Consider the following 16596-nt stretch of genomic DNA (forward strand, 5'->3'; position numbering starts at 1 on the left):
ACACAACCAAAATAATTGAGTTGTACAAAAACATGCAGTCATTTGGTTTTATCATTATGTAAATAGAAATAAAAAGTAACATAAAGTAACACTCATCCATCACAAACATTATTAACTTCTTTTCTCTTTATGTTACATTTTATTTCCTAGCATAATATAAATAAGGTCATAGTTTTTTAACAATGACTCCACTGGTCTTAATTCCACAAAACATTATACCCTGTATAATAATTGAGATGTTCATTTGTATTCTACTATTGATTTCACTGCAATAGTCCGATTTGTTTTCCTATAGATAAAATTGTCCAAACTGAAATAAAAACTGTTCCATTCAAAAAGGTTCATCACAACACTTCTTTATTTTGATTCAATAAAGTTCAAAGTTCAAACACAAAATTTTATTAGTAAATATGAAATAATTAATACATCGGTGGTCAAGATACACTTTAACGTCGATCTCTATAAGATCTGTGTTGTTCACGTTCGCGACTGCGCCCACGAGAACGGTCAGAAGTACGCCACAAAAACTCATCAACGGAACGTTCATATGATCTTTTATCATAAACTAACACTGACCGTGGGTAGTCAGACATGTCATAGTAACGTGGAGGAGGTGGTATTGGTGGAGGTGGTAGACCATCATATGTCGAGAGGGCACCACTAAACCCTGGTGGAGGCACGTACGGTAACGGGGGCAGTTGATGATGCATGGAGCGCATATACTCGGCTACATAAGCCTCAGCAGCAGCAGAGCCACTGCTACTGTAATTGTCACGGCTTCTTCCAAACCACACTGGTAATCTTTCCCTCATATAAGGTGAGGGAGATCTTCTCTTATATGAATTTGAAGACAGCCTGCTTCTTGGAGACATAAACGGTTTTCTCCTGCTCCTAGTAGAGCCCAACCTACTTCTATAATTGGATCCTCTTGATGATAGAGGTGCTCTATATGTTCTGTAACTTCCTCCACTTTTCGTATAACTCCGTTTAGATGCTTCCTTTGATTTTCGTAATATGGGTGTCATTTCAATACCCTCATCTTCTGGAAATAGTCGACACAATTCTTCAGCAACTTTTGGTTCAATTTCCTGTCCATCCCTGCCAATTTTGACAGGTTTTCCTTCATTCCAAGGATTGTATAGATGCAGTGTACTGCTGAATGGTAATTCCTTGCGACAAATCCAATCTACTTTGAACACACCATCTAAAACTTTTGCTGAGAGGCCAGGTGGTAGGACCCAGGAAATAGGCGGTACATCTCGTCGAGATTCACTTCCCAAACGAGCAAAACCAGCAAATTTTCCACTCTCCTTTACAGAAAATATTAACAACACATTTCGTGATTCTCTATATGCTTGATTTAGATTAGCTTCATTCTGTGGCAAGGTAGACCATACTCCCTTTGCTTTAGACAATGTTATATTTTCTGCATTGTTTGATTTTATCAAGAAGAAACGAGTATCTCTAAACAAGTAATTGAGCTTAGTCATGTAATCATAGGTTTTTATTTTGATTTTGGCATCTGCAACACATCTTCGCTTACTTTGTACGGGGGAATGGCTCTTAGACTTGGTACGTTTGCGATTTACACGTCTGTCCTTTGATTTCGTACTAACAGAACTGATACTAGGAGTAGTAGATTCGCTGGTGGATGAACTAGACACTTCACTACGAGTATCAAAGTCTTTGCCTTCTTCTAATTGTTTCAATTCTTCTCCGATTTCTGCTTCCACTTCGCCAACGCCAAGGTTGACGGCGTCGGTGTTGTTAGACACCTCCATCTTCAATTTTATGTTTTGCTAAAAAACTATCATAATCCCAATGCAATATATGTATAAATTATAGCATACATAGGATTTATTACAAAACTTCATAAACCTGAAGTAATTAGTATGTAAAACACTGCATTTTTAATTAATATTCCCTAAATGTAGGTACATAAAAATTAAATGACAGAATTTCCACAGCTAGCGTCTGCCAAAAATGCGTAGGGATGTAGTACGTACGATACGAAACGTTGCTTGTATCAACGAGCACTCGATTCAATAATATTTGAATTCTGTAGTCTATGGTAAGCATAACATTTTTTGTGTCAGCTGATTTAATTATTCTGATGTTGGTAGTCTTTACGTGAAAAAACCCGCCTATACATTTCTTTTAAAGATTGGTAATTTTTTTGCGGTGTTTTTTATTAGTTTTTCATAGAATTGTGGTGCTCAAATTAAAACAGTGCAGTAAATAAATTACTAAAATGCATTACGTACAGAAGTTTATGGAAAAATTACCAATCATTAAAACAAATGCGAAAACACCTGCTGGCTCGAAGTCGAATATTCTACTATATTGTAATTATTATAGCTTTTATTCCCAAAAGGTAAGTTTCATTATCTTACACTGTTTTTATATAGTTTTGTTACACTGTTGTTATATAGTTTTGTTATAATCACGAAAATCTTGCAGGTTTTGATGGCTCTTTACGAAAAAAATATAGATTTTGAGCCTTTAGAGGTCGACATTACTAAAGGCGAACAGTATTCATCCTGGTTCCTGGAAATAAACCCTCGGGGTGAAATTCCTGTGCTTAAAGTGAAGAATGAGACCATACCGGATTCCACTCGAATTTTAGATTATTTAGAGCTATATTTAGATCCAGGTAAGAAAGATTTTTTTTAATCGTTTCTTTCTATTTTTTCAATACAATTTTATGATTTAAAATTATTTTTACAGAGCTTCCATCGCTGATTAATGTCTCAACCGACAAAAAAGTTTTAGATAGCATTAACAAATTTCGGGACATAATTGAAGCATTACCAGCAGGAGTTATAACTGTGGGGTCATTCTTTCATCCACATCTATGTGGGAGTCCTAAATTACCATTTGTGTTACCTGTTAGAGAAGTGCTGAAGAGTATGTTCATCTTTGTTTATAATCAATTTATTTATTTACAATTACAAAGTTAATACCAAACAAATACATGATAAAGTTTTATCAATGTTTGATATCATAATCTTGATAACTCGGTGTTCGTTAACAATGAATACGAAATAACATTACCTACCTACTGTTTCACGATTCCAGCTGGAGATTTGGGCAGTTCGAAAAATTTGAGAAAACTAGCAGAGGAAAATCCTAATGCCAAGGGCATATTATTATACAAAGCAGAAATACAAGACAGAAAACATGAAATATTATCTAATGAAGATGAATATTTAAAAGTGTTAAATATTGTTGATGAAGTACTGTCTCATGTTGAGGAGCAATTAAGGAAGCAGAGTGAAGGTAAAACTTTTTTTTATTAAATAACAAATTACAAACATGAAATAGGTATTTTAAATAACAATCATCATGAATTTACATTAATCATTTCAGGTAACTGGTTGTGCTGTGAAACATTTACTATAGCTGATATTAATTTGGCTATACTACTTCAAAGATTGTGGGAACTTGGACTAGAAGGCAGATATTGGGCAGGTGGCAAACGTCCATTATTAGAAAAGTATTATGAAAGAGTCAAACAAAGAGATTCATTCAAACGAACCATTCCTAATCTCCCATTCCATATAAAAATGATCATCATGTCTCAACCTCCTATGTATGTTGGAGCTGCAGGTGTTGCTTCAATTGGTGTAGTTGCAGGTCTATTTTACATATTTAAGAGATTGGTATTTTAACAATCATAATAATTCATTCATCATAAATAACATGTAATAAATATAGAAAAAATAGCTTAGTAGGGAGAAAATGTGTTAGTTTAAAATGTGGTTCACACAATCTTACAATACAATTTGTACAAAATAATGGACAAATAACATATTTTTAACTGTTGTAGAAATATTGTAAAAACAATTTTTAAATCAACTACAATTTTGATTGTATAAATAATAATAATTAAATATTTACTATTTATTGTATCCATATTTCTCAGACCATAAAGTTAAACATAAGAACCCAACCCTTTACTAAGTAAACTTTATATTAAAATACACAATTCACCATCTGGGTCATTTCAAACTGTATTCTTAGACTAATGCACCATAAGAATTATTTATTAAAAACCCTCATAAACAAAATAAATAAATTATACTTATGAAGAAATTCACACATTATCTTGATTCTTCCTTTGAAGTATCTGGAACTTCTTGAGTTTTATTGATTGGCATGCCCATAAAGTGTTTTCCATTAGTACTACTCATTCGTTTTCGGTGAACAGAAGTTGTTGCAGTCTGTTTTTCTTTATTGTATTTAAATATTCCTTCTCCAGGCAAATTTGGTAATATATTTGGTATGGTATACCAAACTCTGTATGTTACAAACCATGTTAAAATTGCTATTACACCACTTATAAATTTTTCCACCATTATGTGATAATACAATATTGTCGAAACTAGCATGACATCCCATAATATTTGAAAAAGAGTAATAGCAATCAAGAAACCTCTGACATATGGTGTAAAATTTTCATAAGAGACTTTCAAAATTTCCAATTCTTCAGTGTTAATATTTTTGAGAGGGTTTACACTCGCTGAGCGATCATCAATGCTTCTTGAATACTTTTCATCTCTAATGAAGTCTTTTATTCCTTCCCAACCATTTATTGCTCTGGCTTCTTCAATCAAAACTAAGCTAGAATATATTAGTAAAAAGCTATGACCTGATATGTCGAAACCATTCCAGAAATGGCCATTTTTTAAACAAGTACTCTTGTCACTTATTTGTCTCATATTACATCGTCCATAGTTTGTTTCAATGTAGTTGAAAAGTGTAGTCCATGTATACCAAAAGAATGTAGCAATAAATAGTCTTGCTAAATGAGCAGTCAATATTAATCGTCTTTTTCCACAGCATGTAGTGTACGAAGTCAAAAGAACGTACGGTACTGTTAAAAACAGTGTCCAAAACCAACCAATTTTCACAAAATATTGATTCAGTACATTATCACTTCTAGAAAAATATGATTTAGGAAAAGTTAACACATCTGCTATTAGAGACAGTAAGAATAAGGTTCCTAAATACAGGGCTATTTTTAAATTGGTGTCAAAGAAAAGTATCTTCTTGCAAATGTGCACAATCATTAAAGTCAGGACTTCTAAGACAGACGATGCTTCGCGAATGGGTTTGGTGCCTTTACCTTCTGTAGGTTCATTTTGTACTTTAAAATTCATTCGTGTACCTTTAAAACTATTTCTGCTTGTCATGATTTTCTAGATTCTTTCAGCAAACTTATTATTTTATTGTATTTTTAAGATATAGTTTCGTTGAAGTCGGAGTGAAGGAGACAGACGTCATTAATGACAGTTGGTTGACATTATTGACAATCTGGCTTCTGGCTTGTCTGTGGTCAGCACAATAGTCAATTATGTTTAGTGTTGTGAATGTATCGTATCGCCATCGTACTTATCGGATTTTCCTATTTGATAGGGCGCAAGTACACTATGCAGGAAATTGGCCAAGACGTTATTAGTATGAACACCATCTCGATTACTTTCTCCTTCCCCGCCCGTTCGTCGCCCTATTGAGGTAGGATTAATACGTGGAGATATTGGAAGTATTGATCTACATTTTAAACCAATACTAAATCAAAAATTGTTATAAATAGCATTTATGGCCCAAGCCATACTCTTTGGTTGACCCACATACTCTCTAGTCTGTGGTTGGCCCACATTACTCTCTAGTCTGTGGTTGGCCCAAGCTAACAAGCGTCAGCAGCGCCGTCACAGTCAGCGTGCCATTTCGTTTTCCCTCCTTTTACGTCGAAACAAATTAAAATTGTTTATCTTCGCAAATTCACCATGAGGAAAATATCCAAAAGTCGTGCAGATGACGATGTTGTATCGTCAACTAATGGATCTATTGCAAATGACGATCAAGCGACAGATGCCGAGCCACCAACTGACCAAAATGAAAAGGAGGTAGAGTCGGCGAACGAAAGCGTCGACCAAAGCATCGATGATAATTCCGATGCTACGCCACCTAAAAAGAGTAAAGGCAATAAAGGAAAAGGTAAAAAAAGGAAATCTGAGAAAGAGACGGAAGAAGAATACGAGGTACCTAACTTATGTTTAATTATGTAGACTGTTGCATCTTGCTCAATAATAACTCAGTTTAACTCCATAGTTCTTAACATTATCTATACTTATAATAAATCTGTAGAGAGGTCAATTCTGTACATGAAATATATTTTCAAAATAACTATCAGGGGGTGATTAGTGATCGATACTGATGCCAAAAATGCAATCAGTAAAATTTTTGTCTGTCTGTCTGTCTGTCTGTCTGTCTGTCTGTCTGTCTGTCTGTCTGTCTGTCTGTATGTTCCTTATAGAAACAAAAACTACTCGACGGATTTTAACGAAACTTAGTACAATTATTCTTCATACTCCTGGGCAGGTTATAGGATACTTAGGAATTCCCACGGGAACGGGCATTAGCGGGAAAATCCTTTTGTATGAAAAATCTAAACCGCTTAAGTTAGACGCTTGAAATTTGTCAAGCAGGTACCTTAGTAAACTTAAAGCTTAGTTATAACAGGATATTGCAAAATTCCTACGGGAACGGGAATTAGCGAGAAAAAACATTTGTATGAAAAAATCTAAGCCACGTAAGATAGACGCTTGAAATTTGGCATGCAGGTACCTTAGTAAATTTAAAGCTTAGTTACAACAGGATATTGCAAAATTCTCACGGGAACGGGAGTTAGCGGGAAAAAACATTTGTATGAAAAAATCTAAACAGCGTAAGTTAGACGCTTAAAATTTGGCATGCAGGTACCTTAGTAAACTTAAAGCTTAGTTACAACAGGATATTGCAAAATTCCCACGGGAACTGAAATTAGCGGGAAATTCCTTTTGTATGACTGACTCACTGACATACCCACGCACAGCCTAAACGGCTAAACGTAGGCACTTGAAATTTATAAGAGACGTAGCTTAGGTACCGTAGAGGTGCACTAAGAAAGGAATTCCCGAAATTCCCACAGGAACAGGAATTACAAGGAAAATCCTTTTGTATGAAAAATCTAAACCGCTTAAGTTAGACGCTTGAAATTTGGCATGCAGGTCCCTTAGTAAACTTAAAGCTTAGTTACAACAGGATATTGCGAAATTCCAACGGGAACGGGAGTTAGCGGGAAAAAACATTTGTATGAAAAAATCTAAACCGCGTAAGATAGATGAAGGGGGTAAAACGGGATCCACGCGTACGAAGTCGCGGGCGGCCGCTAGTGTACAATAAAATAGGTTGACGAACACTAAAGTTTAATCTTAATGTATTATGTATGATTTGCTTGAAATTCAGCTGTTATTTTCTATCAAATTAAGGCGCCGCTTTTCAATTTTATTGAGGTTGTGTTATATCTGGTGTTGTACTGTCTACACTCCTTTTTATAAAGGCTGTTAACCTATTACCTGAAACCTATATTAATCGAAGATTGACTTAAAAATGGAAGGGCTTCTGTTTCGTTCAGTGCATTCTGGGAGTAGAGGACCCCGTACTCACAAGATTTGCTCATTTGTTTCAGGTTGAAAAAATAATTGATTCCAAAAAAATCAAAGGGAAATTGCATTACTTGATACGTTGGAAGGGATACTCTGCTGACAGTGATACTTGGGAACCTGAAAACACTCTATCTTGTCCTGATTTGATCAACAAGTTCAATGATGAGGTATGTGGTAATTTGATTCTTTTTATGATAGCAAAATTTGGCTTATTCCTTAAACTTCCTGCAACCATATTCCATGAAAAGCACTTTTTTCCTACACATGTAACTTTATTGCATAAGGCCTCATTTTTTTTATTTGAATACAATATCCATAAATATTTTGAAAAAGATAATTAGTATGTTGTAATAATGGATAATAACATACTTAAAACATAAATAATATGTATAATTTTGTCTAATAAATTGGCAGTCATTTGTTAATCACTTGGGTACCTAATTAATTATTGATTATAAACATTTAATAGACCTAATTTTACTTATGACAAAATTTAATTTCTGGAAACTGGTAATTTTACAAAACAGTTTTATTTTTCTAGAGCTCTAGAGATGCTAAACCCTCGCTGCACCAGGTGGGGTGTGACACAACCTAGTCCTCTTAAAATCGAAATAATTTTAAAATTTTGCATTATGATGCCCTTGCCATTTATTTGCTATTATTTTCCTTTTTCCCCCAACCGTGCAGACAAGTAATAACACCTTTTGATTTTAACCTACTGATTTTAAACATCAGCATTACCAGATTCTTACTATATTAATTTTTACTTTCAATAATCTTCCTGTAAACATTGGGTCAAAGAACTCAAATATAAGATATTGAAACTCCAAATTGGTAAAACTAAAATTATGTTTTCCAACACAGATGGAGGTTATTTTATGACTATTGTTGATGATGTACTACTGTATTCCAATTTACAATTTGTAACATTCATTGTATTATTTTGCAGAAAGAAAACTCAAAAACTAAAGAAAGTAAACCAGGTAAAAAGAACAATAAACGGAAGGCAGCAGCAATCAAGGAAACTAAAAAGGTTGCAAAAAGAAGTAAAAATGATTGGGACAGTAAAAGTGCTGATGAAAATGCAGAGTATGAGGTAGACATTTTTTTGTATTTTGTTAATTACTTAAATTTATTCAAACGTAACTTTACTTTTTGTTTTTATGCTTAATTAAACATTATTCTTCTTTCTTAAAGGTTGATCGCATCCTAGAAGTTCACCACAAGAAAAATGGAAAAAGGGATTTCCTCATTCACTGGAAAGGATGGTCCAGCAAATTTGATTCTTGGGAACCAGAAAGCAACTTAAATTGTCCAGAATTGATTAAAAAATTTATGGATAAGGTATATTATTCTGTCATTTGCATGACATATCAAGTGTATCAATTCCTTACTAATAAGTTCATATTTTTATGTAATAGGTGACAGTAGCACGCTCTTCCGATGCTCGTAGCCTAAGAGTAGCTCCGGAGACTACAAACCGTTTCACATTGCAAGATCCGTCTTCAGGCCGCAGGTTGAGCAAGAGGAGAGGACAGCGTCAAAGGTACAGTAACAAATTACTTTACGGGATTATCACCGCGCAGGCGAAATCTAGCGCGTATCCTTCATTCATGTGCCTAGCTTCTGCTTTACAGAATCGAAAATAAATTAATATGAAATATCTATGATACTGCTTGTTACCTTCTTTTGTTAGAGAATGGATCTTAACATAAAAAGTTAATTAAATTACAGATCCAATAACATTTTTACTGACAGTCAAATCATATTTTCATATTTAAGTAATAAAAATATAAGTAATAAAACATTTTATCTTTTCTTTTTCAGAGTGCGTTACGACAATGCCGAGTAATTATATATTTATTTACATTCTTTATCAGGTTATTGTACATTCATTCACTACCATGAGGAATGTTATATAAAATTTAAGCTTCGCGAATAGTTTGAAAAACAATTGTTAATAATTTCTATTGTTAGTAGTTGCAATAGAATAAAAGTTTTATTTTATTTTTAAAATCCTAGAGCTTATGTTCAGATGATAGGCGTTAAACGTACGTTTGCAACTTGCACGAATTTGTATGATGTCATCTTTGTGCAAACGTACACACGGCCACAGTGTTCGTATCATAACAAACGTCTATTAATAAGTAAATGTAATCTGTGCAAACATACATACTTTTTTTATAGACATCAAAAATGATAAAATATGGCTCAAAGCACAAAAATCTAAGATGGACACACTGAAATATGAGTATCCCCAATTCCCCACCCTTTTCTCAGATTTATTAACTCAAGTGGATTGGGGATATTTAGCAAGATTTTTTTGTTTTGTTAGTCTTTTTCACTATTTCAAGTAATTTATTAAGAAAGCTTGATATGTTGGCAAATTTTGGGCAATAATTAGAAGTATTTTCCCCAACAGCCAGACAGTTTTGACAGTTCCAACTCCTTGCAGTTTTTTTAGGGTAGCTCCCAAAGCCACCATGACCCAAACTTCATAATTCACCAACATTATGTACCTATATTGGGAGCATACGCTGACAAACTTTCAGCTTTTATAAAATGACGTAAGTCTGGCGTTCACTAGCTCTTAGTCTAATTATTTTTCCATGCCTATCGGAAAGAATTAGCTCTCATTATCGCCTCGATAATTTGTTGTCCGTTAATGGGTAAATATGAAATTACTTTCTTACCATTCACGTATTTGATAAAAGTATATCAAACTGGTTTATTTATTTACTGAAATGATGCTATCTGTGACGGCCCATGGATTCGTCAATTCATTCTTTAGTTAACTGGCGATTTACAGATTAGCTCATAATATAATTAATATTGTTTATGCTTTGGAGTGCTTTTTTTACTCCATAGAGTTATTTTAAGTTTCATTTTACACAACCTCTTGGTTTATCTTATGACAGAATTGATTATTACTATTGCTAAGAACAATTAGAAATTATTAATCTAAAAAAAGTAGACGACATTGTAACTGAAAAAGTTTGAAGACAACTTTAACGTTCTAAGGGCCCTATCTCATCGCCACCTACTAAATATAATACTAGAAGCTACCTCATCTGGTATCGGTTTGGTTGTGCAGCTAATTTGTTACCGGCAAACGAAAATGTCTTGTTTGGTAGCTCAAGACTCCACGATGCAGTGGCGCAGCCATAGTGTCCCAATGAGAAAGGGCCCTTAGTTGCGCATACGTATTGATAGATTCTGAAATCAATACAAGAATTTAAAAATCGTTCGAAAGCTCATTTTCAGACTTCCTTTAATACCAAAGGCGTTATTATCAAGAAAATTGTCTTAATATTGAAAGATTTATAATAAAATACTATTATAACTTACTATTTACCTCTTAATATCTATCAGTAAAGGGTTCCATTTAGAGGTCTGATACAGCAAGCAGATATTGCATAATCCGTCTAATAAGGTGTTTGTTTTGCTAACTATTGTATTTCTTTTTCACATGTGCACTGAATCTAGCTGTAATTACAATGCAAATTAAATAAAATAGTAATTTTTTATAAAAGAAAATGGTGATTATTATTATGGTAGAACTACCATATTAAATAGAACCTGAGTTAGGTGTTTAGAACTTTTTATACTTATAAAAATTCATAATAAAAAAAGCAATAGCTTAATATTAGTAATGTCATGTTGATTTAGGCATTGTTTTATTCTAAAAGACTTGAAATTCAACTAATATTTTTTATGGTTCATTTAAATGTTATTATTATAATATTAGATAAATAAATATTATACGAGTTGTAGTAGAAAATAATTAACAATTATTTAATATAAGACCAAAAGCTACTTCTATTATTTGTTACGCAAGTTCAGTATTTGTCTTCGCGTACTAAAAACTTTACCCATCCAAACATCTTTTATTGTTTGCTTATTTCAGAATTATTAAGATGTCGTTTTAATGCTTTGCCTAAGTACATTTGTTGCGTTTTAGAGTCGTTAGTAAAGTCTGTGGATCCGTTGCATTCGCATTACAAAATAATGTAAGTACACCCGTACATGAAGATTTTTACTTATTGCATGTCTACAGTATAATTTAAGCAAACCTTGGTGGTAATTCACTGTTTAAATAGTAGATTTATGTATTGTTCATTATTACGTGTGTTTGGTGTATGACCTTGACAGTCAACTTAGTTTTAAATAAATATAGTTTATGAATAATTATTTGTTTTATTTTAATAACTATCAATAGGTATATTTAACAGATTTATTAAAAAAAAATGAATTTCTGTCATGAGTATTTCTCAAAAAAAATGTACATTTTGAAAAAAAAAAGTGTGCTTTGAAACAGTTCAAAAGTTTTATATTTATAAATCATCACACAAAAAAAACACACAATTTTGAAGTATGAATATTAATCTTTAAGATAACGAAGAATTATAGCTATAATCCTACTTATTACCAAATATTTAGATATTTTAAAAATAGTCCTTTTTTACCTTTCATACAAAAACCTGTTTGCCACCCTAGCTTTTTCATGTATTTTTGTTTCATAAAATGCGATACTTAACTAAATTATTGTAAATTTCTTTGTATTATCGTTCTACAGTAATCGCAGTTTCTGTATCAAATTGATTTTCTATGGGGTGTCATAATGAATTGGCAATTTAAAGCAAAAAAACAAAATGAGTCGCTCTCATTTACTATTTCGTTATTTACTCTTTAGTTACGATTTATTTCTACTTTCCCATGGTTTCTGAACAATTCCATATTTATTTTACACGGACAACAATAGCTGCACTCTGAATGGCTGTTGGCCTGACGTCTCCGCCATTACATCTATCGCGAAAATTAGTGAAAACGTGTGTGTTTTGTGGGATTACTTTTCCGTAATAGGCAGTAAAATCAGCGATTTTATACAGTGTGTCCGGGTATGTAGTGATCAAACTTTAAGGGCGTTATCTATGGACAATTTTATCGATGAAAATACTTCAAATTTGGGGCCTGACCCATTTCTCGAAAAATTACATCGATTTAAGTTTTTAATTTTTAGTTTACACCTCTTCTTTAAAAAACAAGTGAAAGCGTGGGTAGCTTAACAATAATAGGCAAACGTTTTGTATCATGCGATAGCCAATAAAATTATCTATTAGTAGAAGAAGAAAGCAGACACAAGTTTCATACATTTTATGGGAGTAAGAATGGATTTAACTAGAAAATACATTACTTTTTTCACTTCTTTTTCAGTTATTTTCCAACACAAGAAAAACCAGGTCGTCAAGGTATGTTTTATTTGCATTGTATTATTAGTATTTGAGATATTCTACAAAACGAATGTAAATTTATTAGTCTACGTCTATTAGTTTCGACATAATTGTTGAACAAAGATACCCCTTCCCAGCGGTTTCCATAGCGCACGCGACATGCGAAAATGCACTGCTTGAAAGAATCACACAACCTATTCCGATTACTATGGAAATGCGCACGCGACATGCGAAAATGCACTGCTTGAAAGAATCACACAACCTATTCCGATTACTATGGAAACCGCTGGGAAGGGGTATCTTTGTTCAACAATTACGTCGAAACTAATAGACGTAGACTAATAAATTTACATTCGTTTTGTAGAATAGCTCAAATACTAAAAATACAATGCAAATAAAACATACCTTAACCACCTGGTTTTTCTTGTGTTGGAAAATAACTGAAAAAGAAGTGAAAAAATTAATGTATTTTTCTAATTAAAACCATTTTTACTCCCATAAAATGTATGAAACTTGTGTCTGCTTTCTTCTTCTACTAATAGTTAATTTTATTGGCTATCGCATGATATAAAATATTTGCCTATTAATGATAAGATACCCACGCTTTCACTTGTTCTTTAAAGAAGAGGTGTAAACTAAAAATTAAAAACTAAAATCGATGTAATTTTTCGAGAAATGGGTCAGGCCCCAAATTTGAAGTATTTTCATCGATAAAATTGTCCATAGATTACGCCCTTAAAGTTTGATCACTACATGCCCGGACACACTGTATAGAACGGTAAGTCTTCGTTTAACCATTTTTTGTAATACGTGTGGTACGAACATTTAGTAAGCTTTTATATTTGCTGTATCAAATTTTATCAAAAAAATACTTGTTTCTGATCTCATTTTGTCTAATATTTCGTTACGTTTTTTACGAATTTCGTTACGTTACGAAAAAGTACAACATAATGCTGAGTGTAGGTATACTGTTATTACCTGACTAAGCATAGTAATATTCACTACTTAATTTATTTCAAAAAATATAGAGCGTTATTAACAAAAGGATTGGATACTATCTGCTTTACAGAAGTGCCACCAGCAAAAAATTATCAAATCATTTAGATTACGTTTTTATGTGATTACTTCTTTTGTTTTTTTAGGAATGCCGCCAAAAACCAATGCCGAAAGGCAAAAAGCTTACAGAGAACGACTCAAAATGGATAAACATGATGGAACAAAAATAATTTTATTAAAATAGTATGAATGATTACTCCCTTATTTTATTTCTAACCCCTTAATATTACCCCGTATTTGGGTGCATACTTACAAATATTTCGAATTGAATAAATGAAGAGCATTCACAATATTTCGCCAATGTATAACAAGCCTTATGGCCTTACTATTTCGTTACTACCGTTTCGTTACGTACATTTTTTTTGAGAAATACTCTCATAGAAGCTGAACTATCGCGTGCATCGTGCGCCCGCGACTTCGTATGCCTAGACCCCGTCTTACCCCCTTAGGGGTGGTTTTATAAAATCCATTCTAAGGCTGACATCACACGGACTGCACCACAACAACCGCACGCAGTCGCTATATTTAACTGCATGCAGTTGTCTGCTGACTTTCTCAAAGAGACAAGGTTCAAGATATAAAATCTGTCATGGACTTTGTATGGGAGGTCCAAAGATTTTTCATATTTCGACCCACGTTTCTTTGAGCAAGTTGTTTAGTATCACAGTTTAAAGCTCTTAAGCCCTGCAAAATATTGCTCGTAGTTGTTTTTAGACCATGAATAAGTAAAAATTAAAAGTTGTTATACAATTTCTTAAGTTGTAAACTTACGAATTGCATTTTTTTCCTTATAATTCTTTTCTGCAAAATTTAGTATCATTGATTCGCATACAAAAGCCCAATCATTATTGCGCTTTATTTTGTTACTATATTCTTGAGTTTCATAATTCCATAATATTATGCTGACTACTTTTTATTAAAGAAATAAAGAAGTCGGTGTCAAAACCTATTTTTCAAACCATTCGACGCAACCGACGCGCGTTCGGCTCCAAGACTAACTGTATGCGAACGGCGGTGGACAGCATGCGGTGACACTACACCGCGCGAAGTTGAAGGCACTACTGCATAGAGTTGATAATGGTTTCACTCGACTGCAAACGACCGTGTGCAGTTGATATTATCATGACTGCACGAAGTCGAACGTACAACTGCATGCAGTTAAACATATCGACCGCGCGCGGTAGCTGCGATGCAGTCCGTGTGATGTCAGCCTTAGTGGATGTCTACACCTATAAGGAACATACATGCCTTTCAAGTTCTGAAATTTCGTGATTAATCAGTGAGTAGGTATATGTGTGTGTATTTTGAGAAGATGGATACATAACAAACATATATCCATCCTCTCAAACTTTCACATTTAATGTATTAGTAGACAGTGTTGTTCCTAAAAAATAATTGATCATAATTTCTAGTTATTTGAATCATCCATCCATTATAGTCTTATTATCTCCTTAAGTGTGGCACAGTCTTTACGGGACACCCTGTTTACATCAGCATGACCTGGCCATAATTTAAAACGATCTGTGAAGTTGCGGACAAAAACTAGTAAAAGTTTAATCTTGCGTGACAATATTAGTATTAACAACGCTAAAGGTTTTTCCAACACATTATGCTAACTCATAAAATGAAAACCACAGAAAACGATTATAATTTTATTTCCTAAAATTATAATAACATTGAATTATCGATATTGCTTTTTACGCCGTGCGCCGTTCCGTCCATGTGAGCAGTGAAAATGGCACAAGCACAAATATGAAGTTTTGTTATAAAGCGATCGCATCGCATTGTCAGATAGGCCAGATAACAATTAACATTTTGCTGTTTATGAAATGGCGATGAAACAGAATGGCTACGGCAGACAGGTGAGATGCATCACATTTCTTGTTACGTTTCGTTCTCTTCGAGCAAATAAATAGAATATTAAATCGGTGCTGAGTTTTACACAGACGGAATGTAATTTTATTTTCATCATTAACTTCTCGGCTACGCTGACATAGCTTCTCGCTACGATATCACCCACGTCCACGGCTCGCCCGTTATCTGCTGCGTAGAATAGGGATGTTTCCTGGGTCAAAAAGCAAGAGTTTTAATTAGTCCGTCAGTTAACTTATCAAAAAATACTCTACACGTATTTTTCACTTTTTCAAACTAATGAAAATTTAAAGAGATAAAGTGCGCCAAAGTTCATAAGAAGAGGCCCGTGACGTCAATGCTCGCATAAAAGTGCCGCACGTTGTGACGTCGTGCGGGACTTCAACGCACCATAACTATGTAATTATTTGTTAGATTGACAAATAAAAATATGTGTCCAATATTTTTTGATATTAAACATGACGGACTAAAAAATTTTTTTAGGAAACTAGCCTATTACTTGTAGTAGGTGAGTATTCACACGATCCCTTCCAGGTCGGGGCGCGGCGGCGCGACGAGCGTTAGCGCGTGATCGAGCGGCGGCAGGTCGCGGCGGGCGGGCGGCGCGGGCGCGGGCGCGGCGCCCTCGGGCACGCGCCGGCCGCACAGCGCGCACGCCGCCTCCGCGCCGCACGACACGTGGCACGCGCGTCCGCAGTGCGTCGTGCGCACCGCCTGCGACACAAATACTGTTAATGATCTATTGCTACTGTGATGTTAAGAGCCATTTCACAAAAATATTCCGCGCGAATTTAGGTAAAAGCTGTCAACGCAACGTCAAAAGAGTAAAAAGAACGCTGAAATGGACAAAAAAATCTTGAGCCGTGACCGTATTAAGACTTGATTTAAGTTATTAATTTTAAGGTAGAATGAGGTATTCAAACTTGATAAATTAATTTAAATTTTTA

The 16596-nt window shown here is 34.1% G+C and overlaps 4 protein-coding genes and 1 long non-coding RNA gene across 5 annotated transcripts; 2 read left to right on the forward strand and 3 right to left on the reverse strand.

Annotated features, from left to right (window-relative positions):
* Positions 1 to 330: 330 nt before the first annotated feature.
* LOC135077574 (YTH domain-containing protein 1) lies at positions 331 to 1994 on the reverse strand. The gene has a single exon (XM_063972126.1). The coding sequence runs from the start codon at positions 1779 to 1781 to the stop codon at positions 447 to 449; it is 1335 nt and encodes a 444-aa protein (XP_063828196.1). The 5' UTR covers positions 1782 to 1994; the 3' UTR covers positions 331 to 446.
* Positions 1995 to 2109: 115 nt separating this feature from the next.
* On the forward strand, positions 2110 to 4135 carry LOC135077577 (ganglioside-induced differentiation-associated protein 1). The gene is made up of 5 exons (XM_063972128.1): positions 2110 to 2374; positions 2461 to 2653; positions 2728 to 2907; positions 3079 to 3279; positions 3370 to 4135. Exons 1-5 carry the CDS (start codon positions 2252 to 2254, stop codon positions 3669 to 3671), a joined length of 999 nt encoding a protein of 332 aa, XP_063828198.1. The 5' UTR covers positions 2110 to 2251; the 3' UTR covers positions 3672 to 4135.
* On the reverse strand, positions 4064 to 5320 carry LOC135077575 (acyl-coenzyme A diphosphatase FITM2). Its single transcript, XM_063972127.1, has one exon. The coding sequence runs from the start codon at positions 5193 to 5195 to the stop codon at positions 4104 to 4106; it is 1092 nt and encodes a 363-aa protein (XP_063828197.1). The 5' UTR covers positions 5196 to 5320; the 3' UTR covers positions 4064 to 4103.
* Positions 5321 to 5670: 350 nt separating this feature from the next.
* Positions 5671 to 11678, forward strand: LOC135077578 (chromobox protein homolog 1-like). The gene is made up of 6 exons (XM_063972129.1): positions 5671 to 6044; positions 7514 to 7657; positions 8440 to 8586; positions 8688 to 8834; positions 8912 to 9036; positions 9318 to 11678. The coding sequence occupies exons 1-6, from the start codon at positions 5790 to 5792 to the stop codon at positions 9340 to 9342; spliced, it is 843 nt and encodes a 280-aa protein (XP_063828199.1). The 5' UTR covers positions 5671 to 5789; the 3' UTR covers positions 9343 to 11678.
* Positions 11679 to 15416: 3738 nt separating this feature from the next.
* LOC135077174 (uncharacterized) lies at positions 15417 to 16235 on the reverse strand. Its single transcript, XR_010258417.1, has 2 exons — positions 16149 to 16235; positions 15417 to 15842 (listed from the first exon to the last, which is right to left on the reverse strand). It is a non-coding gene; the product is annotated as an uncharacterized LOC135077174 (long non-coding RNA).
* Positions 16236 to 16596: the final 361 nt, after the last annotated feature.

The sequence above is a fragment of the Ostrinia nubilalis genome, chromosome 13 (assembly GCF_963855985.1).
Source record: "Ostrinia nubilalis chromosome 13, ilOstNubi1.1, whole genome shotgun sequence".
Taxonomy (NCBI): Eukaryota; Metazoa; Arthropoda; class Insecta; order Lepidoptera; family Crambidae; genus Ostrinia; species Ostrinia nubilalis.